The sequence below is a fragment of the Coregonus clupeaformis genome, chromosome 40 (assembly GCF_020615455.1).
Source record: "Coregonus clupeaformis isolate EN_2021a chromosome 40, ASM2061545v1, whole genome shotgun sequence".
In the NCBI taxonomy this organism is placed as follows: Eukaryota; Metazoa; Chordata; class Actinopteri; order Salmoniformes; family Salmonidae; genus Coregonus; species Coregonus clupeaformis.
The window spans coordinates 7,323,975-7,351,492 of NC_059231.1; the positions used below are offsets into that span (position 1 = coordinate 7,323,975).

Consider the following 27,518-nt stretch of genomic DNA (forward strand, 5'->3'; position numbering starts at 1 on the left):
GTGGGGTCAAAATGATCACAAGAACGGTGAGCAAAAATCCCAGAACCACACAGGGGGACCTAGTGAATGACCTGCAGAGAGCTGGGACCAGAGTAACAAAGCCTACCATCAGTAACACACTACGCCACCAGGGACTCAAATCCTGCAGTGCCAGACGTGTCCCCCTGCTTAAGCCAGTACATGTCCAGGCCCGTCTGAAGTTTGCTAGAGTGCATTTGGATGATCCAGAAGAGGATTGGGAGAATGTCATATGGTCAGATGAAACCAAAATATAACTTTTTGGTAAAAACTCAACTCGTCGTGTTTGGAGGACAAAGAATGCTGAGTTGCATCCAAAGAACACCATACCTACTGTGAAGCATGGGGGTGGAAACATCATGCTTTGGGGCTGTTTTTCTGCAAAGGGACCAAGACGACTGATCCGTGTAAAGGAAAGAATGAATGGGGCCATGTATCGTGAGATTTTGAGTGAAAATCTCCTTCCATCAGCAAGGGCATTGAAGATTAAACGTGGCTGGGTCTTTCAGCATGACAATGATCCCAAACACACTGCCCGGGCAACGAAGGAGTGGCTTCGTAAGAAGCATTTCAAGGTCCTGGAGTGGCCTAGCCAGTCTCCAGATCTCAACCCCATAGAAAATCTTTGGAGGGAGTTGAAAGTCCGTGTTGCCCAGCGACAGCCCCAAAACATCACTGCTCTAGAGGAGATCTGCATGGAGGAATGGGCCAAAATACCAGCAACAGTGTGTGAAAACCTTGTGAAGACTTACAGAAATGTTTGACCTGTGTCATTGCCAACAAAGGGTATATAACAAAGTATTGAGACACTTTTGTTATTGACCAAATACTTATTTTCCACCATAATTTGCAAATAAATTCATTAAAAATCCTACAATGTGATTTTCTGGATTTTTTTTTCTCATTTTGTCTGTCATAGTTGACGTGTACCTATGATGGAAATTATAGGCCTCTCTCATCTTTTTAAGTGGGAGAACTTGCACAATTGGTGGCTGACTAAATACTTTTTTTCCCCACTGTATGTGGGAACTCCTTCAAGACTGTTGGAAAAGCATTCCAGGTGAAGCTGGTTGAGAGAATGCCAAGAGTGTGCAAAGCTGTCATCAAGGCAAAGGGTGGCTATTTGAAGAATCTCAAATATAAAATAGATTTTGATTGTTTAACACTTTTTTGGTTACTACATGATTCCATATGTGTTATTTCATAGTTTTGATGTCTTCACTATTATTCTAAAATGTAGAAAATAGTAAAAATAAAGAAAAACCCTTGAATGAGTAGGTGTGTCCAAACTTTTGATTGGTACTGTATATAGCCATGTAAATGTACATGTTATTTTCACTCGTTATTTTTATTCGTTATTCACTGTGTATTTATTCCTCGTGTCACTATTTCAATTTGTATTAGTTTTTTTAAATCTCATCTTTAACTCTGCATGGTTGGAAAGGGACCTGCCATTAAACATTTCATGGGGTTAGGGTTAGGGACATTTCATGGTTAGTCTACACCTGTTTGATTTGATTTTAGATTTCAGTAACATTTTTATAAATTCCAACTTTTGCATGAAAACTGGCGCACATTTTGGGGTATATTTTGTACGTACGCACAGTTTATAAATGAGGCCCCAGGAACATTAGCATTACCATGGCTCTGGTCTCAGGTCCATTAACACACACCATGGTGATCAGGAACATTAGCATTACCATGGTCACCACAGTCAAACTATGTTAGGATCTGATTACATTACCATGGTCACCACAGTCAAACTATGTTAGGATCTGATTACATTACCATGGTCACCACAGTCAAACTATGTTAGGATCTGATTACATTACCATGGTCACCACAGTCAAACTATGTTAGGATCTGATTACATTACATACAGGTCACCACAGTCAAACTATGTTAGGATCTGATTACATTACATACAGGTCACCACAGTCAAACTATGTTAGGATCTGATTACATTACCATGGTCACCACAGTCAAACTATGTTAGGATCTGATTACATTACCATGGTCACCACAGTCAAACTATGTTAGGATCTGATTACATTACCATGGTCACCACAGTCAAACTATGTTAGGATCTGATTACATTACCATGGTCACCACAGTCAAACTATGTTAGGATCTGATTACATTACCATGGTCACCACAGTCAAACTATGTTAGGATCTGATTACATTACCATGGTCACCACAGTCAAACTATGTTAGGATCTGATTACATTACCATGGTCACCACAGTCAAACTATGTTAGGATCTGATTACATTACTATGGTCACCACAGTCAAACTATGTTAGGATCTGATTACATTACCATGGTCACCACAGTGAAACTATGTTAGGATCTGATTACATTACCATGGTCACCACAGTCAAACTATGTTAGGATCTGATTACATTACCATGGTCACCACAGTCAAACTATGTTAGGATCTGATTAGATTATGCACCAGTTAGTTCTGTAACGCTGTGGGAAGGATGTCTGTGAATACTGTGGTGGTGAGAACCCCTTTCTCCCTGCTGCATGAACAATGGACATATTCATAAAACTACACATTTCTCTCCAGTTACTAATGCATGGAAATGGCAGCTTGACAACTGGAAATAACGGGAGTATCGTCCTTCACATCAATGTTTACTGGATTAGAGCCCAAATAAACATGCAGAGCAATATGAATGACACCAAGAGTACTTTCTGGCCTAGGTGGGTTGTGGGTAACAGGGGGTGTGGTCTAAGGCCCGGATGGGTTGTGGGTAGCAGGGGGTGTGGTCTAAGGCTCAGATGGGTTGTGGGTAGCAGGGGGTGTGGTCTAAGGCCCGGATGGGTTGTGGGTAGCAGGGGGTGTGGTCTAAGGCCCGGATGGGTTGTGGGTAGCAGGGGGTGTGGTCTAAGGCTCAGATGGGTTGTAGGTAGCAGGGGGTGTGGTCTAAGGCCCGGATGGGTTGTGGGTAGCAGGGGGTGTGGTCTAAGGCTCAGATGGGTTGTGGGTAGCAGGGGGTGTGGTCTAAGGCTCAGATGGGTTGTGGGTAGCAGGGGTGTGGTCTAAGGCTCAGATGGGTTGTGGGTAGCAGGGGGTGTGGTCTAAGGCCCGGATGGGTTGTGGGTAGCAGGGGGTGTGGTCTAAGGCTCAGATGGGTTGTGGGTAGCAGGGGGTGTGGTCTAAGGCTCAGATGGGTTGTGGGTAGCAGGGGGTGTGGTCTAAGGCTCAGATGGGTTGTGGGTAGCAGGGGGTGTGGTCTAAGGCCCGGATGGGTTGTGGGTAGCAGGGGGTGTGGTCTAAGGCTCAGATGGGTTGTGGGTAGCAGGGGGTGTGGTCTAAGGCCCGGATGGGTTGTGGGTAGCAGGGGGTGTGGTCTAAGGCTCAGATGGGTTGTGGGTAGCAGGGGGTGTGGTCTAAGGCCCGGATGGGTTGTGGGTAGCAGGGGGTGTGGTCTAAGGCTCAGATGGGTTGTGGGTAGCAGGGTGTATGGTTTAAGGCCCAGGTGAGTTGTGGGTAATGTAGTATGACCTTACCTGGGGGAGTGCATGCCTCTACAGAGGACTGAACTAGAACAGAGCGTCTCTTGGAGGGCATTGGCATCTTCCTCTCTTTGTACTTGGCCAAGGCAGCGTGGACGGCTTCTGTATGCAGGTCTGGACAAACGCACAGATCAGGTCATCCTTGTATTACACAGTATGATAGATATCCTGCATGCACTGTGTGAACACTTCCTGAAAAACATCCTGTAGGTGATGTCAGCTTTGGAACAGACACTTGAAGGTCTTATCCCAACCATAATAAACATTTAGGGGTGGTTTCCAAGACAGTTAAGCCAAATGCTAGACGACAAGGCATTTCCAATAGAGATTCTCCTTTGAGCTTGATTTTCAGTCTGTGTGTGGGAAACTGCCTCTAAGGGTTACTGAACCCCCCAGTCCATCTGATCCTGTATGATTGTCCTCCTCTTACCAGATCTGAAGCGTTCATCCCGTGTGTTGGCGGCCCGGGACTTGTTGTGTTTGGATCCTGGTGGAGCAGCCTGAGACGACGTCTGGATCCTGTTTTCTATCTGCAGAGACGGGTCTACACCTAGAGACACACAGCAACACATGATCAGACACATTCACCACTAACCCTGACCCTGACCCGACGTCTGGACCAGACACATTCACCACTAACCCTGACCCGACGTCTGGACCAGACACATTCACCACTAACCCTGACCCGACGTCTGGACCAGACACATTCACCACTAACCCTGACCCGACGTCTGGACCAGACACATTCACCACTAACCCTGACCCTGACCCCACGTCTGGACCAGACACATTCACCACTAACCCTGACCCGACGTCTGGACCAGACACATTCACCACTAACCCTGACCCGACGTCTGGACCAGACACATTCACCACTAACCCTGACCCTGACCCGACGTCTGGACCAGACACATTCACCACTAACCCTGACCCGACGTCTGGACCAGACACATTCACCACTAACCCTGACCCGACGTCTGGACCAGACACATTCACCACTAACCCTGACCCGACGTCTGGACCAGACACATTCACCACTAACCCTGACCCGACGTCTGGACCAGACACATTCACCACTAACCCTGACCCGACGTCTGGACCAGACACATTCACCACTAACCCTGACCCTGACCCCACGTCTGGACCAGACACATTCACCACTAACCCTGACCCGACGTCTGGACCAGACACATTCACCACTAACCCTGACCCGACGTCTGGACCAGACACATTCACCACTAACCCCTGACCCGACGTCTGGACCAGACACATTCACCACTAACCCTGACCCTGACCCCACGTCTGGACCAGACACATTCACCACTAACCCTGACCCGACGTCTGGACCAGACACATTCACCACTAACCCTGACCCGACGTCTGGACCAGACACATTCACCACTAACCCTGACCCTGACCCCACGTCTGGACCAGACACATTCACCACTAACCCTGACCCGACGTCTGGACCAGACACATTCACCACTAACCCTGACCCTGACCCGACGTCTGGACCAGACACATTCACCACTAACCCTGACCCTGACCCGACGTCTGGACCAGACACATTCACCACTAACCCTGACCCGACGTCTGGACCAGACACATTCACCACTAACCCTGACCCTGACCCCACGTCTGGACCAGACACATTCACCACTAACCCTGACCCGACGTCTGGACCAGACACATTCACCACTAACCCTGACCCTGACCCCACGTCTGGACCAGACACATTCACCACTAACCCTGACCCTGACCCCACGTCTGGACCAGACACATTCACCACTAACCCTGACCCGACGTCTGGACCAGACACATTCACCACTAACCCTGACCCGACGTCTGGACCAGACACATTCACCACTAACCCTGACCCGACGTCTGGACCAGACACATTCACCACTAACCCTGACCCGACGTCTGGACCAGACACATTCACCACTAACCCTGACCCGACGTCTGGACCAGACACATTCACCACTAACCCTGACCCGACGTCTGGACCAGACACATTCACCACTAACCCTGACCCGACGTCTGGACCAGACACATTCACCACTAACCCTGACCCTGACCCGACGTCTGGACCAGACACATTCACCACTAACCCTGACCCGACGTCTGGACCAGACACATTCACCACTAACCCTGACCCGACGTCTGGACCAGACACATTCACCACTAACCCTGACCCGACGTCTGGACCAGACACATTCACCACTAACCCTGACCCTGACCCGACGTCTGGACCAGACACATTCACCACTAACCCTGACCCGACGTCTGGACCAGACACATTCACCACTAACCCTGACCCTGACCCCACGTCTGGACCAGACACATTCACCACTAACCCTGACCCGACGTCTGGACCAGACACATTCACCACTAACCCTGACCCGACGTCTGGACCAGACACATTCACCACTAACCCTGACCCGACGTCTGGACCAGACACATTCACCACTAACCCTGACCCGACGTCTGGACCAGACACATTCACCACTAACCCTGACCCGACGTCTGGACCAGACACATTCACCACTAACCCTGACCCTGACCCGACGTCTGGACCAGACACATTCACCACTAACCCTGACCCGACGTCTGGACCAGACACATTCACCACTAACCCTGACCCGACGTCTGGACCAGACACATTCACCACTAACCCTGACCCGACGTCTGGACCAGACACATTCACCACTAACCCTGACCCTGACCCGACGTCTGGACCAGACACATTCACCACTAACCCTGACCCGACGTCTGGACCAGACACATTCACCACTAACCCTGACCCGACGTCTGGACCAGACACATTCACCACTAACCCTGACCCGACGTCTGGACCAGACACATTCACCACTAACCCTGACCCTGACCCGACGTCTGGACCAGACACATTCACCACTAACCCTGACCCGACGTCTGGACCAGACACATTCACCACTAACCCTGACCCGACGTCTGGACCAGACACATTCACCACTAACCCTGACCCGACGTCTGGACCAGACACATTCACCACTAACCCTGACCCTGACCCGACGTCTGGACCAGACACATTCACCACTAACCCTGACCCGACGTCTGGACCAGACACATTCACCACTAACCCTGACCCGACGTCTGGACCAGACACATTCACCACTAACCCTGACCCTGACCCGACGTCTGGACCAGACACATTCACCACTAACCCTGACCCGACGTCTGGACCAGACACATTCACCACTAACCCTGACCCTGACCCCACGTCTGGACCAGACACATTCACCACTAACCCTGACCCTGACCCCACGTCTGGACCAGACACATTCACCACTAACCCTGACCCTGACCCCACGTCTGGACCAGACACATTCACCACTAACCCTGACCCGACGTCTGGACCAGACACATTCACCACTAACCCTGACCCGACGTCTGGACCAGACACATTCACCACTAACCCTGACCCGACGTCTGGACCAGACACATTCACCACTAACCCTGACCCTGACCCGACGTCTGGACCAGACACATTCACCACTAACCCTGACCCGACGTCTGGACCAGACACATTCACCACTAACCCTGACCCTGACCCCACGTCTGGACCAGACACATTCACCACTAACCCTGACCCGACGTCTGGACCAGACACATTCACCACTAACCCTGACCCGACGTCTGGACCAGACACATTCACCACTAACCCTGACCCGACGTCTGGACCAGACACATTCACCACTAACCCTGACCCGACGTCTGGACCAGACACATTCACCACTAACCCTGACCCGACGTCTGGACCAGACACATTCACCACTAACCCTGACCCTGACCCGACGTCTGGACCAGACACATTCACCACTAACCCTGACCCGACGTCTGGACCAGACACATTCACCACTAACCCTGACCCGACGTCTGGACCAGACACATTCACCACTAACCCTGACCCGACGTCTGGACCAGACACATTCACCACTAACCCTGACCCGACGTCTGGACCAGACACATTCACCACTAACCCTGACCCGACGTCTGGACCAGACACATTCACCACTAACCCTGACCCGACGTCTGGACCAGACACATTCACCACTAACCCTGACCCGACGTCTGGACCAGACACATTCACCACTAACCCTGACCCTGACCCCACGTCTGGACCAGACACATTCACCACTAACCCTGACCCTGACCCCACGTCTGGACCAGACACATTCACCACTAACCCTGACCCGACGTCTGGACCAGACACATTCACCACTAACCCTGACCCGACGTCTGGACCAGACACATTCACCACTAACCCTGACCCTGACCCGACGTCTGGACCAGACACATTCACCACTAACCCTGACCCGACGTCTGGACCAGACACATTCACCACTAACCCTGACCCGACGTCTGGACCAGACACATTCACCACTAACCCTGACCCGACGTCTGGACCAGACACATTCACCACTAACCCTGACCCTGACCCCACGTCTGGACCAGACACATTCACCACTAACCCTGACCCTGACCCGACGTCTGGACCAGACACATTCACCACTAACCCTGACCCGACGTCTGGACCAGACACATTCACCACTAACCCTGACCCTGACCCCACGTCTGGACCAGACACATTCACCACTAACCCTGACCCGACGTCTGGACCAGACACATTCACCACTAACCCTGACCCGACGTCTGGACCAGACACATTCACCACTAACCCTGACCCGACGTCTGGACCAGACACATTCACCACTAACCCTGACCCGACGTCTGGACCAGACACATTCACCACTAACCCTGACCCGACGTCTGGACCAGACACATTCACCACTAACCCTGACCCGACGTCTGGACCAGACACATTCACCACTAACCCTGACCCGACGTCTGGACCAGACACATTCACCACTAACCCTGACCCGACGTCTGGACCAGACACATTCACCACTAACCCTGACCCGACGTCTGGACCAGACACATTCACCACTAACCCTGACCCGACGTCTGGACCAGACACATTCACCACTAACCCTGACCCTGACCCCACATCTGGACCAGACACATTCACCACTAACCCTGACCCGACGTCTGGACCAGACACATTCACCACTAACCCTGACCCGACGTCTGGACCAGACACATTCACCACTAACCCTGACCCTGACCCCACGTCTGGACCAGACACATTCACCACTAACCCTGACCCGACGTCTGGACCAGACACATTCACCACTAACCCTGACCCTGACCCGACGTCTGGACCAGACACATTCACCACTAACCCTGACCCGACGTCTGGACCAGACACATTCACCACTAACCCTGACCCGACGTCTGGACCAGACACATTCACCACTAACCCTGACCCGACGTCTGGACCAGACACATTCACCACTAACCCTGACCCGACGTCTGGACCAGACACATTCACCACTAACCCTGACCCTGACCCGACGTCTGGACCAGACACATTCACCACTAACCCTGACCCTGACCCGACGTCTGGACCAGACACATTCACCACTAACCCTGACCCGACGTCTGGACCAGACACATTCACCACTAACCCTGACCCGACGTCTGGACCAGACACATTCACCACTAACCCTGACCCTGACCCGACGTCTGGACCAGACACATTCACCACTAACCCTGACCCGACGTCTGGACCAGACACATTCACCACTAACCCTGACCCTGACCCCACGTCTGGACCAGACACATTCACCACTAACCCTGACCCGACGTCTGGACCAGACACATTCACCACTAACCCTGACCCGACGTCTGGACCAGACACATTCACCACTAACCCTGACCCGACGTCTGGACCAGACACATTCACCACTAACCCTGACCCGACGTCTGGACCAGACACATTCACCACTAACCCTGACCCGACGTCTGGACCAGACACATTCACCACTAACCCTGACCCTGACCCGACGTCTGGACCAGACACATTCACCACTAACCCTGACCCGACGTCTGGACCAGACACATTCACCACTAACCCTGACCCTGACCCCGCGTCTGGACCAGACACATTCACCACTAACCCTGACCCGACGTCTGGACCAGACACATTCACCACTAACCCTGACCCGACGTCTGGACCAGACACATTCACCACTAACCCTGACCCGACGTCTGGACCAGACACATTCACCACTAACCCTGACCCGACGTCTGGACCAGACACATTCACCACTAACCCTGACCCGACGTCTGGACCAGACACATTCACCACTAACCCTGACCCGACGTCTGGACCAGACACATTCACCACTAACCCTGACCCGACGTCTGGACCAGACACATTCACCACTAACCCTGACCCGACGTCTGGACCAGACACATTCACCACTAACCCTGACCCTGACCCGACGTCTGGACCAGACACATTCACCACTAACCCTGACCCGACGTCTGGACCAGACACATTCACCACTAACCCTGACCCGGCGTCTGGACCAGACACATTCACCACTAACCCTGACCCGACGTCTGGACCAGACACATTCACCACTAACCCTGACCCTGACCCGACGTCTGGACCAGACACATTCACCACTAACCCTGACCCGACGTCTGGACCAGACACATTCACCACTAACCCTGACCCGACGTCTGGACCAGACACATTCACCACTAACCCTGACCCGACGTCTGGACCAGACACATTCACCACTAACCCTGACCCTGACCCGACGTCTGGACCAGACACATTCACCACTAACCCTGACCCGACGTCTGGACCAGACACATTCACCACTAACCCTGACCCTGACCCCACGTCTGGACCAGACACATTCACCACTAACCCTGACCCGACGTCTGGACCAGACACATTCACCACTAACCCTGACCCGAGCGTCTGGACCAGACACATTCACCACTAACCCTGACCCTGACCCCACGTCTGGACCAGACACATTCACCACTAACCCTGACCCGACGTCTGGACCAGACACATTCACCACTAACCCTGACCCGACGTCTGGACCAGACACATTCACCACTAACCCTGACCCGACGTCTGGACCAGACACATTCACCACTAACCCTGACCCTGACCCGGACGTCTGGACCAGACACATTCACCACTAACCCTGACCCTGACCCCCACGTCTGGACCAGACACATTCACCACTAACCCTGACCCGACGTCTGGACCAGACACATTCACCACTAACCCTGACCCGACGTCTGGACCAGACACATTCACCACTAACCCTGACCCGACGTCTGGACCAGACACATTCACCACTAACCCTGACCCTGACCCGACGTCTGGACCAGACACATTCACCACTAACCCTGACCCGACGTCTGGACCAGACACATTCACCACTAACCCTGACCCGACGTCTGGACCAGACACATTCACCACTAACCCTGACCCTGACCCGACGTCTGGACCAGACACATTCACCACTAACCCTGACCCGACGTCTGGACCAGACACATTCACCACTAACCCTGACCCGACGTCTGGACCAGACACATTCACCACTAACCCTGACCCTGACCCCACGTCTGGACCAGACACATTCACCACTAACCCTGACCCGACGTCTGGACCAGACACATTCACCACTAACCCTGACCCGACGTCTGGACCAGACACATTCACCACTAACCCTGACCCTGACCCCACGTCTGGACCAGACACATTCACCACTAACCCTGACCCGACGTCTGGACCAGACACATTCACCACTAACCCTGACCCTGACCCGACGTCTGGACCAGACACATTCACCACTAACCCTGACCCGACGTCTGGACCAGACACATTCACCACTAACCCTGACCCTGACCCGACGTCTGGACCAGACACATTCACCACTAACCCTGACCCGACGTCTGGACCAGACACATTCACCACTAACCCTGACCCGACGTCTGGACCAGACACATTCACCACTAACCCTGACCCGACGTCTGGACCAGACACATTCACCACTAACCCTGACCCGACGTCTGGACCAGACACATTCACCACTAACCCTGACCCTGACCCGACGTCTGGACCAGACACATTCACCACTAACCCTGACCCGACGTCTGGACCAGACACATTCACCACTAACCCTGACCCGACGTCTGGACCAGACACATTCACCACTAACCCTGACCCGACGTCTGGACCAGACACATTCACCACTAACCCTGACCCGACGTCTGGACCAGACACATTCACCACTAACCCTGACCCTGACCCCACGTCTGGACCAGACACATTCACCACTAACCCTGACCCGACGTCTGGACCAGACACATTCACCACTAACCCTGACCCGACGTCTGGACCAGACACATTCACCACTAACCCTGACCCGACGTCTGGACCAGACACATTCACCACTAACCCTGACCCTGACCCGACGTCTGGACCAGACACATTCACCACTAACCCTGACCCGACGTCTGGACCAGACACATTCACCACTAACCCTGACCCGACGTCTGGACCAGACACATTCACCACTAACCCTGAGACGACGTCTGGATCCTGTTTTCTATCTGCAGAGATAGGGCTGGGCAATATGTCCAAAATATCATATCACAATATTTCTCACATCTGACGGTATGACGGTATTTAACATTTTTGAATAATACACGTTTTAAATCTGCTTTATGAGTAGTTCATGACCCTGGGTCTTTCTCCATTCTGATTGTTTTATACTGTTCAATCCAACTTCAACCCAAAATAACTTTAAGCATGTCCTGCACACTGTACCATGTATGGCTGTATGATATCGGCAAAGATTCTAGTCCTAGTTAATTACTATTGGAATCATGGAAATATAATGATTATTCTAATTCCATAGTTGGAACATAGTGGGCAACACTGAGTACATTGGTGTTTGACATGACAACAAATTAACTAATTGGATGTTACATTATAACATATTCAAGCTTAGCCTATTTGTCTCTGTTTTAGAAGAAACATCATGCTGATCTAGGCCTACACCTGGTATCTGGCTGGATTAGTAGTTTAGTTTTATTGTCCCCAGTACAAGGTGCACCTGTGTAATGATCATGCTGTTTAATCAGCTTATTGATATGCCACACCTGTCAGGTGGATGGATTATCTTGGCAAGGGAGAAATGCTCACTAACAGGGATGTAAACACATTTGTGCACAACATTTTAGAGAAATATGTTTTTTGTGCATATGGAACATTTCTGGGATCTTTTATTTCAACTCATGAAACATGGGACACTTTACATGTTGCGTTTATATATTTTTTCAGTAGTAATCTGTCCTCCTTCAGGCTTCTTCTTCTTTGGACTTTATATGGCGGTTGGCAACCAACTTTAAGGTGCATCACCACCACCAACTGAAACTACTTTATGCAAATGTTGTTGATCAGTACAATAAAATAAGTCCTACATGGAAGGGAAACAGATTGTTTTAGCTGGTTTTATGGGGCTACAGATGACAATCTCAATAACTCAATGCATGCACACACTCCTATTGAATATGCATTCACCTGTATTATGAAAAGACATAGGCTGCATCTTGATTTACCCAGTTTATCAAGAGATTTACCATTCAAATAAATTATTACCATTATGTTGTTAGATTGTTTTGACCAAAGTCAAATTGATTATATAATTGTTTAATTGATTCATTCATGGAAGGAAAAGGCTGTTTCTGAAAAAAGTTGCTTTTTCCCCCCCAAATGTAATGATATTGAACTCAAAAGATGCGCAAAGATTGAACAGAGTATCTGTCTGGATCAAGTGCCATTCTGTGACTTTGGCTAATACGCCTTCTTTTTTTGTTAGCCGTGGTATTGTGATGCTAGTGAGTACTGTGATGATAGTGAGTACTGTGATGATAGTGAGTACTGTGATGATATGGAGTACTGTGATGATATGGAGTAATGTGATGATATGGAGTACTGTGATGATAGTGAGTACTGTGATGATAGTGAGTACTGTGATGCTAGTGAGTACTGTGATGCTAGTGAGTACTGTGATGATAGTGAGTACTGTGATGATATGGAGTACTGTGATGCTAGTGAGTACTGTGATGCTAGTGAGTACTGTGATGATATGGAGTACTGTGATGATAGTGAGTATTGTGATGCTAGTGAGTACTGTGATGATAGTGAGTACTGTGATGATAGTGAGTACTGTGATGATATGGAGTACTGTGATGATATGGAGTACTGTGATGATATGGAGTACTGTGATGATAGTGAGTAATGTGATGCTAGTGAGTACTGTGATGCTAGTGAGTACTGTGATGATATGGAGTACTGTGATGATAGTGAGTAATGTGATGCTAGTGAGTACTGTGATGCTAGTGAGTCCTGTGATGCTAGTGAGTCCTGTGATGATAGTGAGTCCTGTGATGCTAGTGAGTCCTGTGATGATAGTGAGTCCTGTGATGATAGTGAGTACTGTGATGATATGGAGTACTGTGATGATATGGAGTAATGTGATGATATGGAGTAATGTGATATATGGCGTACTGTGATGATATGGAGTAATGTGATGATATGGAGTAATGTGATGATATGGCATACTGTGATGATATGGAGTACTGTGATGATATGGAGTACTGTGATGATATGGAGTAATGTGATGATATGGAGTAATGTGATGATATGGTGTACTGTGATGATATGGAGTAATGTGATGATATGGTGTACTGTGATGATATGGAGTAATGTGATGATATGGAGTAATGTGATGATATGGCGTACTGTGATGATATGGCGTACTGTGATGATATGGCGTACTGTGATGATATGGAATACTGTGATATATGGAGTAATGTGATGATATGGAGTAATGTGATGATATGGAGTAATGTGATGATATGGAGTAATGTGATGATATGGCGTACTGTGATGATATGGAGTAATGTGATGTTATGGAGTAATGTGATGATATGGCGTAATGTGATGATATGGAGTAATGTGATGATATGGAGTCATGTGATGATATGGCGTAATGTGATGATATGGCGTACTGTGATGATGTGATGATATGGAGTAATGTGATGATATGGAGTAATGTGATGATATGGCGTACTGTGATGATATGGAGTAATGTGATGATATGGAGTAATGTGATGATAGTGAGTAATGTGATGATAGCTGTAGCAGGTCAATGTGATGATATGGAGTAATGTGATGATATGGCGTAATGTGATGATATGGAGTAATGTGATGATAGTGAGTAATGTGATGATAGTGAGTAATGTGATGATATGGAGTAATGTGATGATATGGCGTAATGTGATGATATGGAGTAATGTGATGATAGTGAGTAATGTGATGATAGTGAGTAATGTGATGATATGGCGTAATGTGATGATATGGAGTAATGTGATGATATGGCGTAATGTGATGATAGTGAGTAATGTGATGATAGTGAGTAATGTGATGATAGTGAGTAATGTGATGATATGGCGTAATGTGATGATATGGAGTAATGTGATGATATGGCGTAATGTGATGATATGGCGTAATGTGATGATATGGAGTAATGTGATGATATGGAGTAATGTGATGATATGGAGTAATGTGATGATATGGAGTAATGTGATGATATGGAGTAATGTGATGATATGGAGTAATGTGATGATAGTGAGTAATGTGATGATAGTGAGTAATGTGATGATAGTGAGTAATGTGATGATAGTGAGTAATGTGATGATATGGAGTAATGTGATGATATGGAGTACTGTGATGATATGGAGTACTGTGATGATATGGAGTACTGTGATGATATGGAGTACTGTGATGATAGTGAGTACTGTGATGATAGTGAGTACTGTGATGATATGGAGTACTGTGATGATATGGAGTACTGTGATGATATGGAGTACTGTGATGATATGGAGTACTGTGATGATATGGAGTACTGTGATGATATGGAGTACTGTGATGATATGGAGTAATGTGATGATATGGAGTAATGTGATGATATGGAGTAATGTGATGATATGGAGTAATGTGATGATAGCTGTAGCAGGTTAATGTGATGCTATGGAGTAATGTGATGATATGGCGTAATGTGATGACATGGAGTAATGTGATGATAGTGAGTAATGTGATGATATGGAGTAATGTGATGATATGGCGTAATGTGATGATATGGAGTAATGTGATGATAGTGAGTAATGTGATGATAGTGAGTAATGTGATGATAGTGAGTAATGTGATGATAGTGAGTAATGTGATGATATGGAGTACTGTGATGATATGGAGTACTGTGATGATAGTGAGTAATGTGATGATATGGAGTAATGTGGTGATAGTGAGTAATGTGATGATATGGAGTACTGTGATGATAGTGAGTAATGTGATGATAGTGAGTAATGTGATGATATGGAGTACTGTGATGATATGGAGTAATGTGATGATATGGAGTACTGTGATGATATGGAGTAATGTGATGATAGTGAGTAATGTGATGATAGTGAGTAATGTGATGATATGGAGTAATGTGATGATAGTGAGTAATGTGATGATATGGAGTAATGTGATGATATGGAGTAATGTGATGATAGTGAGTAATGTGATGATATGGAGTACTGTGATGATATGGAGTAATGTGATGATATGGAGTAATGTGATGATATGGAGTACTGTGATGATATGGAGTACTGTGATGATAGCTGTAGCAGGTGAGGCATCTTACCTTGTATCTGAGGGCTGTAGGGGGCCAGCAGCTTGACTCTCTTCTTTTCATATCCCTTCTGAGTGATGTCCCCTGGAGAGACAGAGAGAGAGAGAGAGAGACAGTGGTGAGTCACTGGCCCAGATGACCATCAGATAAGATGTGTGGTCGTGACGTGTTGTGTCACCCACTCCCGGCCCAAAGCAGCCAGTCCAGCATAGCACCAGCCTCTAGCCCTAAGAGGCTGTGGTCTGGTCTAGTCTGGTCTATCATGGTCTGTCCTGGTCTGGTCTGGTCTAGTCTGGTCTATCATGGTCTGTCCTGGTCTGGTCTGGTCTAGTCTGGTCTATCATGGTCTGTCCTGGTCTGGTCTGGTCTAGTCTGGTCTATCATGGTCTGTCCTGGTCTGGTCTGGTCTAGTCTGGTCTATCATGGTCTGTCCTGGTCTGGTCTGGTCTAGTCTGGTCTATCATGGTCTGTCCTGGTCTGGTCTGGTCTAGTCTGGTCTATCATGGTCTGTCCTGGTCTGGTCTGGTCTAGTCTGGTCTATCATGGTCTGTCCTGGTCTGGTCTAGTCTAGTCTGGTCTATCATGGTCTGTCCTGGTCTGGTCTGGTCTGGTCTAGCCTGGTCTATCATGGTCTGTCCTGGTCTGGTCTGGTCTAGTCTGGTCTATCATGGTCTGTCCTGGTCTGGTCTGGTCTAATCTGGTCTATCATGGTTTGTCCTGGTCTGGTCTGGTCTAGTCTGGTCTATCATGGTCTGTCCTGGTCTGGTCTGGTCTAGTCTGGTCTATCATGGTCTGTCCTGGTCTGGTCTGGTCTAATCTGGGACACAGCAGTACAATACTCTGAACTCTCAAGTCCTTTGGCTTCCTAATTTAATACATAAACCCTCCCTCTCAAGTCCTTTGGCTTTATTCTAACAAACAAACAAACAGCCTCCCATCCAGAGTGCACTGAGCCTATAAACGTGTTTACATACCAGTTTACAAACAACAGAGTTGAAGGCAGCCACTCCATGAATCTACTGACTAGTTGACTGACAACATCACCTCTAGAATAGACTAGTTGACTGACAACATCACCTCTAGAATAGAATAGTTGACTGATAACCTCTAGAATAGACTAGTTGACTGATAACCTCTAGAATAGACTAGTTGACTGATAACATCACCTCTAGAATAGACTAGTTCAGAGAGAGAGAGAGAGGTCTACTGTAGCGCAGTGTTCAGAGAGAGAGAGGTCTACTGTAGCACAGTGTTCAGAGAGAGAGAGGTCTACTGTAGCACAGTGTTCAGAGAGAGAGAGAGGTCTACTGTAGCACAGTGTTCAGAGAGAGAGAGGTCTACTGTAGCACAGTGTTCAGAGAGAGAGAGGTCTACTGTAGCACAGCGTTCAGAGAGAGAGAGAGAGGTCTACTGTAGCACAGTGTTCAGAGAGAGAGAGGTCTACTGTAGCACAGTGTTCAGAGAGAGAGAGGTCTACTGTAGCACAGCGTTCAGAGAGAGAGAGGTCTACTGTAGCACAGTGTTCAGAGAGAGAGAGGTCTACTGTAGCACAGTGTTCAGAGAGAGAGAGGTCTACTGTAGCACAGTGTTCAGAGAGAGGTCTACTGTAGCACAGTGTTCAGAGAGAGAGAGAGAGGTCTACTGTAGCACAGTGTTCAGAGAGAGAGAGGTCTACTGTAGCACAGTGTTCAGAGAGAGAGAGAGGTATACTGTAGCAGTGTTCAGAGAGAGGTCTACTGTAGCACAGTGTTCAGAGAGAGAGGTCTACTGTAGCACAGTGTTCAGAGAGAGGTCTACTGTAGCACAGTGTTCAGAGAGAGAGAGAGGTCTACTGTAGCACAGTGTTCAGAGAGAGAGGTCTACTGTAGCACAGTGTTCAGAGAGAGAGAGGTCTACTGTAGCACAGTGTTCAGAGAGAGAGAGGTCTACTGTAGCACAGTGTTCAGAGAGAGAGAGAGGTCTACTGTAGGACAGCGTTCAGAGAGAGAGAGGTCTACTGTAGCACAGTGTTCAGAGAGAGAGGTCTACTGTAGCACAGTGTTCAGAGAGAGAGAGAGAGAGAGGTCTACTGTAGGACAGTGTTCAGAGAGAGAGAGAGGTCTACTGTAGCACAGTGTTCAGAGAGAGGTCTACTGTAGCACAGTGTTCAGAGAGAGAGGTCTACTGTAGCACAGTGTTCAGAGAGAGAGAGGTCTACTGTAGCACAGTGTTCAGAGAGAGAGGTCTACTGTAGCACAGTGTTCAGAGAGAGAGAGTCTACTGTAGCACAGTGTTCAGAGAGAGAGAGGTCTACTGTAGCACAGCGTTCAGAGAGAGAGGTCTACTGTAGCACAGTGTTCAGAGAGAGAGAGTCTACTGTAGCACAGTGTTCAGAGAGAGAGGTCTACTGTAGCACAGTGTTCAGAGAGAGAGAGTCTACTGTAGCACAGTGTTCAGAGAGAGAGAGAGGTCTACTGTAGCACAGTGTTCAGAGAGAGAGAGGTCTACTGTAGCACAGTGTTCAGAGAGAGAGGGGTCTACTGTAGCACAGTGTTCAGAGAGAGAGGTCTACTGTAGCACAGTGTTCAGAGAGAGAGAGGTCTACTGTAGCACAGTGTTCAGAGAGAGAGAGTCTACTGTAGCACAGTGTTCAGAGAGAGAGAGAGTCTACTGTAGCACAGTGTTCAGAGAGAGAGGTCTACTGTAGCACAGTGTTCAGAGAGAGAGAGGTCTACTGTAGCACAGTGTTCAGAGAGAGAGAGGTCTACTGTAGCACAGTGTTCAGAGAGAGAGAGTCTACTGTAGCACAGTGTTCAGAGAGAGAGAAGGTCTACTGTAGCACAGTGTTCAGAGAGAGAGAGGTCTACTGTAGCACAGTGTTCAGAGAGAGAGAGAGGTCTACTGTAGCGCAGTGTTCAGAGAGAGAGAGAGAGAGGTCTACTGTAGCACAGTGTTCAGAGAGAGAGGTCTACTGTAGCACAGTGTTCAGAGAGAGAGAGAGAGGTCTACTGTAGGACAGTGTTCAGAGAGAGAGGTCTACTGTAGCACAGTGTTCAGAGAGAGAGAGTCTACTGTAGCACAGTGTTCAGAGAGAGAGGTCTACTGTAGCACAGTGTTCAGAGAGAGAGAGAGAGGTCTACTGTAGCACAGTGTTCAGAGAGAGAGGTCTACTGTAGCACAGTGTTCAGAGAGAGAGAGGTCTACTGTAGCACAGTGTTCAGAGAGAGGTCTACTGTAGCACAGTGTTCAGAGAGAGAGGTCTACTGTAGCACAGTGTTCAGAGAGAGGTCTACTGTAGCACAGTGTTCAGAGAGAGAGAGGTCTACTGTAGCACAGTGTTCAGAGAGAGAGGTCTACTGTAGCACAGTGTTCAGAGAGAGAGAGGTCTACTGTAGCACAGTGTTCAGAGAGAGAGAGAGAGGTCTACTGTAGCACAGTGTTCAGAGAGAGGAGAGGTCTACTGTAGCACAGTGTTCAGAGAGAGAGGTCTACTGTAGCACAGTGTTCAGAGAGAGAGAGAGAGGTCTACTGTAGCACAGTGTTCAGAGAGAGAGAGTCTACTGTAGCACAGTGTTCAGAGAGAGAGAGGTCTACTGTAGCACAGTGTTCAGAGAGAGAGGTCTACTGTAGCACAGTGTTCAGAGAGAGAGGTCTACTGTAGCACAGTGTTCAGAGAGAGAGGTCTACTGTAGCACAGTGTTCAGAGAGAGAGGTCTACTGTAGCACAGTGTTCAGAGAGAGAGGTCTACTGTAGCACAGTGTTCAGAGAGAGAGAGAGAGGTCTACTGTAGCACAGTGTTCAGAGAGAGAGGTCTACTGTAGCACAGTGTTCAGAGAGAGAGAGAGAGGTCTACTGTAGCACAGTGTTCAGAGAGAGAGAGGTCTACTGTAGCACAGTGTTCAGAGAGAGAGGTCTACTGTAGCACAGTGTTCAGAGAGAGAGAGGTCTACTGTAGCACAGTGTTCAGAGAGAGAGGTCTACTGTAGCAGTGTTCAGAGAGAGGTCTACTGTAGCACAGTGTTCAGAGAGAGAGGGTCTACTGTAGCACAGTGTTCAGAGAGAGAGGTCTACTGTAGCACAGTGTTCAGAGAGAGAGGTCTACTGTAGCACAGTGTTCAGAGAGAGAGAGGTCTACTGTAGCACAGTGTTCAGAGAGAGAGAGAGAGGTCTACTGTAGCACAGTGTTCAGAGAGAGAGAGGTCTACTGTAGCACAGTGTTCAGAGAGAGGTCTACTGTAGCACAGTGTTCAGAGAGAGAGAGAGAGGTCTACTGTAGCACAGTGTTCAGAGAGAGAGGTCTACTGTAGCACAGTGTTCAGAGAGAGAGAGAGGTCTACTGTAGCACAGTGTTCAGAGAGAGAGAGGTCTACTGTAGCACAGTGTTCAGAGAGAGGTCTACTGTAGCACAGTGTTCAGAGAGAGGTCTACTGTAGCACAGTGTTCAGAGAGAGGTCTACTGTAGCACAGTGTTCAGAGAGAGAGGTCTACTGTAGCACAGTGTTCAGAGAGAGAGGTCTACTGTAGCACAGTGTTCAGAGAGAGAGTCTACTGTAGCACAGTGTTCAGAAGAGAGAGAGAGAGGTCTACTGTAGCACAGTGTTCAGAGAGAGAGAGGTCTACTGTAGCACAGTGTTCAGAGAGAGAGAGAGAGGTCTACTGTAGCACAGTGTTCAGAGAGAGAGAGTCTACTGTAGCACAGTGTTCAGAGAGAGAGGTCTACTGTAGCACAGTGTTCAGAGAGAGAGAGGTCTACTGTAGCACAGTGTTCAGAGAGAGAAGGTCTACTGTAGCACAGTGTTCAGAGAGAGGTCTACTGTAGCACAGTGTTCAGAGAGAGAGGGGTCTACTGTAGCACAGTGTTCAGAGAGAGAGTCTACTGTAGCACAGTGTTCAGAGAGAGAGAGGGTCTACTGTAGCACAGTGTTCAGAGAGGTCTACTGTAGCACAGTGTTCAGAGAGAGAGGTCTACTGTAGCACAGTGTTCAGAGAGAGAGAGGTCTACTGTAGCACAGTGTTCAGAGAGAGAGGTCTACTGTAGCACAGTGTTCAGAGAGAGAGGTCTACTGTAGCACAGTGTTCAGAGAGAGAGAGGTCTACTGTAGCACAGTGTTCAGAGAGAGAGGTCTACTGTAGCACAGTGTTCAGAGAGAGAGGTCTACTGTAGCACAGTGTTCAGAGAGAGAGGGTCTACTGTAGCACAGTGTTCAGAGAGAGAGAGAGGTCTACTGTAGCACAGTGTTCAGAGAGAGAGAGTCTACTGTAGCACAGTGTTCAGAGAGAGAGGTCTACTGTAGCACAGTGTTCAGAGAGAGGGTCTACTGTAGCACAGTGTTCAGAGAGAGAGAGGTCTACTGTAGCACAGTGTTCAGAGAGAGAGGTCTACTGTAGCACAGTGTTCAGAGAGAGAGAGGTCTACTGTAGCACAGTGTTCAGAGAGAGAGGTCTACTGTAGCACAGTGTTCAGAGAGAGGTCTACTGTAGCACAGTGTTCAGAGAGAGGTCTACTGTAGCGCAGTGTTCAGAGAGAGAGAGGTCTACTGTAGCACAGTGTTCAGAGAGAGGTCTACTGTAGCACAGTGTTCAGAGAGAGAGGTCTACTGTAGCACAGTGTTCAGAGAGAGGTCTACTGTAGCACAGTGTTCAGAGAGAGAGGTCTACTGTAGCACAGTGTTCAGAGAGAGGTCTACTGTAGCACAGTGTTCAGAGAGAGAGGTCTACTGTAGCACAGTGTTCAGAGAGAGAGGTCTACTGTAGCACAGTGTTCAGAGAGAGGTCTACTGTAGCACAGTGTTCAGAGAGAGAGAGTCTACTGTAGCACAGTGTTCAGAGAGAGAGAGTCTACTGTAGCACAGTGTTCAGAGAGAGAGAGGTCTACTGTAGCACAGTGTTCAGAGAGAGAGGTCTACTGTAGCACAGTGTTCAGAGAGAGAGAGAGACCTACTGTAGCACAGTGTTCAGAGAGAGAGAGAAGGTCTACTGTAGCACAGTGTTAAGAGAGAGAGAAAGGTCTACTGTAGCACAGTGTTCAGAGAGAGAGAGGTCTACTGTAGGACAGTGTTCAGAGAGAGGTCTACTGTAGCACAGTGTTCAGAGAGAGAGAGGTCTACTGTAGCACAGTGTTCAGAGAGAGAGGTCTACTGTAGCACAGTGTTCAGAGAGAGAGGTCTACTGTAGCACAGTGTTCAGAGAGAGAGGTCTACTGTAGCACAGTGTTCAGAGAGAGGTGTACTGTAGCACAGTGTTCAGAGAGAGAGGTCTACTGTAGCACAGTGTTCAGAGAGAGGTCTACTGTAGCACAGTGTTCAGAGAGAGAGGTCTACTGTAGCACAGTGTTCAGAGAGAGGTCTACTGTAGCACAGTGTTCAGAGAGAGAGGTCTACTGTAGCACAGTGTTCAGAGAGAGGTCTACTGTAGCACAGTGTTCAGAGAGAGAGGTCTACTGTAGCACAGTGTTCAGAGAGAGAGGTCTACTGTAGCACAGTGTTCAGAGAGAGAGAGGTCTACTGTAGCACAGTGTTCAGAGAGAGAGGTCTACTGTAGCAGTGTTCAGAGAGAGAGGTCTACTGTAGCACAGTGTTCAGAGAGAGAGGTCTACTGTAGCACAGTGTTCAGAGAGAGAGAGGTCTACTGTAGCACAGTGTTCAGAGAGAGGTCTACTGTAGCAGTGTTCAGAGAGAGGTCTACTGTAGCACAGTGTTCAGAGAGAGAGGAGAGGTCTACTGTAGCACAGTGTTCAGAGAGAGAGAGGTCTACTGTAGCACAGTGTTCAGAGAGAGAGGTCTACTGTAGCACAGTGTTCAGAGAGAGAGAGAGGTCTACTGTATCACAGTGTTCAGAGAGAGAGAGGTCTACTGTAGCACAGTGTTCAGAGAGAGAGAGAGGTCTACTGTAGCACAGTGTTCAGAGAGAGAGGGTCTACTGTAGCACAGTGTTCAGAGAGAGAGAGAGGTCTACTGTAGCACAGTGTTCAGAGAGAGAGAGGTCTACTGTAGCACAGTGTTCAGAGAGAGAGAGAGAGGTCTACTGTAGCACAGTGTTCAGAGAGAGAGAGAGAGAGGTCTACTGTAGCACAGTGTTCAGAGAGAGAGAGAGAGAGGTCTACTGTAGCACAGTGTTCAGAGAGAGGTCTACTGTAGCACAGTGTTCAGAGAGAGGTCTACTGTAGCACAGTGTTCAGAGAGAGAGAGAGGTCTACTGTAGCACAGTGTTCAGAGAGAGGTCTACTGTAGCACAGTGTTCAGAGAGAGAGGTCTACTGTAGCACAGTGTTCAGAGAGAGAGAGAGGTCTACTGTAGCACAGTGTTCAGAGAGAGGTCTACTGTAGCACAGTGTTCAGAGAGAGAGAGGTCTACTGTAGCACAGTGTTCAGAGAGAGGTCTACTGTAGCACAGTGTTCAGAGAGAGAGGTCTACTGTAGCACAGTGTTCAGAGAGAGGTCTACTGTAGCACAGTGTTCAGAGAGAGAGAGAGGTCTACTGTAGCACAGTGTTCAGAGAGAGAGAGGTCTACTGTAGCACAGTGTTCAGAGAGAGAGGTCTACTGTAGCACAGTGTTCAGAGAGAGAGAGGTCTACTGTAGCACAGTGTTCAGAGAGAGAGAGTCTACTGTAGCACAGTGTTCAGAGAGAGAGAGGTCTACTGTAGCACAGTGTTCAGAGAGAGAGGTCTACTGTAGCACAGTGTTCAGAGAGAGAGAGAGGTCTACTGTAGCACAGTGTTCAGAGAGAGAGAGGTCTACTGTAGCACAGTGTTCAGAGAGAGAGAGTCTACTGTAGCACAGTGTTCAGAGAGAGAGGTCTACTGTAGCACAGTGTTCAGAGAGAGAGAGGTCTACTGTAGCACAGTGTTCAGAGAGAGAGGTCTACTGTAGCACAGTGTTCAGAGAGAGAGGTCTACTGTAGCACAGTGTTCAGAGAGAGAGAGAGGTCTACTGTAGCACAGTGTTCAGAGAGAGAGGTCTACTGTAGCACAGTGTTCAGAGAGAGAGAGGTCTACTGTAGCACAGTGTTCAGAGGGAGAGAGAGAGGTCTACTGTAGCACAGTGTTCAGAGGGAGAGAGAGGTCTACTGTAGCACAGTGTTCAGAGAGAGAGGTCTACTGTAGCACAGTGTTCAGAGAGAGAGAGAGGTCTACTGTAGCACAGTGTTCAGAGAGAGAGGTCTACTGTAGCACAGTGTTCAGAGAGAGGTCTACTGTAGCACAGTGTTCAGAGAGAGGTCTACTGTAGCACAGTGTTCAGAGAGAGAGAGGTCTACTGTAGCACAGTGTTCAGAGAGAGAGAGAGAGGTCTACTGTAGCACAGTGTTCAGAGAGAGAGGTCTACTGTAGCACAGTGTTCAGAGAGAGAGTCTACTGTAGCACAGTGTTCAGAGAGAGGGTCTACTGTAGCACAGTGTTCAGAGAGAGAGAGGTCTACTGTAGCACAGTGTTCAGAGAGAGAGGTCTACTGTAGCACAGTGTTCAGAGAGAGAAGTCTACTGTAGCACAGTGTTCAGAGAGAGAGGTCTACTGTAGCACAGTGTTCAGAGAGAGAGAGAGAAGGTCTACTGTAGCACAGTGTTCAGAGAGAGAGAGGTCTACTGTAGCACAGTGTTCAGAGAGAGAGAGAGGTCTACTGTAGCACAGTGTTCAGAGAGAGAGGTCTACTGTAGGACAGTGTTCAGAGAGAGAGAGGTCTACTGTAGGACAGTGTTCAGAGAGAGAGGTCTACTGTAGCACAGTGTTAAGAGAGAGAGAGAGGTCTACTGTAGGACAGTGTTCAGAGAGAGAGAGAGGTCTACTGTAGCACAGTGTTCAGAGAGAGAGGTCTACTGTAGCACAGTGTTCAGAGAGAGAGGTCTACTGTAGCACAGTGTTCAGAGAGAGAGAGAGGTCTACTGTAGCACAGTGTTCAGAGAGAGAGAGGTCTACTGTAGGACAGTGTTCAGAGAGAGGTCTACTGTAGCACAGTGTTCAGAGAGAGGTCTACTGTAGCACAGTGTTCAGAGAGAGAGAGGTCTACTGTAGCACAGTGTTCAGAGAGAGGTCTACTGTAGCACAGTGTTCAGAGAGAGAGGTCTACTGTAGCACAGTGTTCAGAGAGAGAGGTCTACTGTAGCACAGTGTTCAGAGAGAGAGGTCTACTGTAGCACAGTGTTCAGAGAGAGAGGTCTACTGTAGCACAGTGTTCAGAGAGAGAGAGAGGTCTACTGTAGCACAGTGTTCAGAGAGAGAGAGTCTACTGTAGCACAGTGTTCAGAGAGAGAGGTCTACTGTAGCACAGTGTTCAGAGAGAGAGAGAGGTCTACTGTAGCACAGTGTTCAGAGAGAGAGAGAGAGGTCTACTGTAGCACAGTGTTCAGAGAGAGAGAGAGAGGTCTACTGTAGCACAGTGTTCAGAGAGAGAGGTCTACTGTAGCACAGTGTTCAGAGAGAGAGAGGTCTACTGTAGCACAGTGTTCAGAGGAAGAGGTCTACTGTAGCACAGTGTTCAGAGAGAGGTCTACTGTAGCACAGTGTTCAGAGAGAGAGAGAGGTCTACTGTAGCACAGTGTTCAGAGAGAGAGAGAGAGGTCTACTGTAGCACAGTGTTCAGAGGGAGAGAGAGAGGTCTACTGTAGCACAGTGTTCAGAGAGAGGTCTACTGTAGCACAGTGTTCAGAGAGAGAGAGGTCTACTGTAGCACAGTGTTCAGAGAGAGAGAGAGGTCTACTGTAGCACAGTGTTCAGAGAGAGAGAGTCTACTGTAGCACAGTGTTCAGAGAGAGGTCTACTGTAGCACAGTGTTCAGAGAGAGAGGTCTACTGTAGCACAGTGTTCAGAGAGAGAGGTCTACTGTAGCACAGTGTTCAGAGAGAGGTCTACTGTAGCACAGTGTTCAGAGAGAGGGTCTACTGTAGCACAGTGTTCAGAGAGAGAGGTCTACTGTAGCACAGTGTTCAGAGAGAGGTCTACTGTAGCACAGTGTTCAGAGAGAGAGGTCTACTGTAGCACAGTGTTCAGAGAGAGGGAGGTCTACTGTAGCACAGTGTTCAGAGAGAGAGAGAGAGTCTACTGTAGCACAGTGTTCAGAGAGAGAGCTCTACTGTAGCACAGTGTTCAGAGAGAGAGGTCTACTGTAGCACAGTGTTCAGAGAGAGAGGTCTACTGTAGCACAGTGTTCAGAGAGAGAGAGAGGTCTACTGTAGCACAGTGTTCAGAGAGAGGTCTACTGTAGCACAGTGTTCAGAGAGAGAGGTCTACTGTAGCACAGTGTTCAGAGAGAGAGAGGTCTACTGTAGCACAGTGTTCAGAGAGAGGGTCTACTGTAGCACAGTGTTCAGAGAGAGAGAGGTCTACTGTAGCACAGTGTTCAGAGAGAGAGAGAGGTCTACTGTAGCACAGTGTTCAGAGAGAGGTCTACTGTAGCACAGTGTTCAGAGAGAGAGAGGTCTACTGTAGCACAGTGTTCAGAGAGAGGTCTACTGTAGCACAGTGTTCAGAGAGAGAGGTCTACTGTAGCACAGTGTTCAGAGAGAGAGGTCTACTGTAGCACAGTGTTCAGAGAGAGGTCTACTGTAGCACAGTGTTCAGAGAGAGAGAGGTCTACTGTAGCACAGTGTTCAGAGAGAGAGAGAGAGGTCTACTGTAGCACAGTGTTCAGAGAGAGAGAGGTCTACTGTAGCACAGTGTTCAGAGAGAGAGGGTCTACTGTAGCACAGTGTTCAGAGAGAGAAGGTCTACTGTAGCACAGTGTTCAGAGAGAGAGAGGTCTACTGTAGCACAGTGTTCAGAGAGAGAGGTCTACTGTAGCACAGTGTTCAGAGAGAGAGAGGTCTACTGTAGCACAGTGTTCAGAGAGAGAGGTCTACTGTAGCACAGTGTTCAGAGAGAGAGGTCTACTGTAGCACAGTGTTCAGAGAGAGGTCTACTGTAGCACAGTGTTCAGAGAGAGAGGTCTACTGTAGCACAGTGTTCAGAGAGAGAGGTCTACTGTAGCACAGTGTTCAGAGAGAGAGGTCTACTGTAGCACAGTGTTCAGAGAGAGAGTCTACTGTAGCACAGTGTTCAGAGAGAGAGAGGTCTACTGTAGCACAGTGTTCAGAGAGAGAGAGAGGTCTACTGTAGCACAGTGTTCAGAGAGAGAGAGGTCTACTGTAGCACAGTGTTCAGAGAGAGAGAGAGGTCTACTGTAGCACAGTGTTCAGAGAGAGAGGTCTACTGTAGCACAGTGTTCAGAGAGAGAGGTCTACTGTAGCACAGTGTTCAGAGAGAGGGAGGGTCTACTGTAGCACAGTGTTCAGAGAGAGAGAGGTCTACTGTAGCACAGTGTTCAGAGAGAGGGTCTACTGTAGCACAGTGTTCAGAGAGAGAGG

At 48.6% G+C, this 27,518-nt stretch overlaps 1 protein-coding gene across 1 annotated transcript in view; it reads right to left on the reverse strand.

Annotated features, from left to right (window-relative positions):
* The window catches only part of dip2a (disco-interacting protein 2 homolog A), a 365,626-nt gene that overhangs the window by 193,436 nt on the left and 144,672 nt on the right, over nucleotides 1-27,518 (reverse strand). Inside the window, exons 2-4 of the mRNA XM_045212065.1 lie at nucleotides 16,219-16,290; nucleotides 3,975-4,094; nucleotides 3,539-3,658 (exon numbers count right to left, since the gene is read on the reverse strand). Of these exons, the coding sequence (XP_045068000.1) occupies nucleotides 3,539-3,658; nucleotides 3,975-4,094; nucleotides 16,219-16,290 (312 nt within the window). The remainder of the gene's footprint in view (nucleotides 1-3,538; nucleotides 3,659-3,974; nucleotides 4,095-16,218; nucleotides 16,291-27,518) is intronic.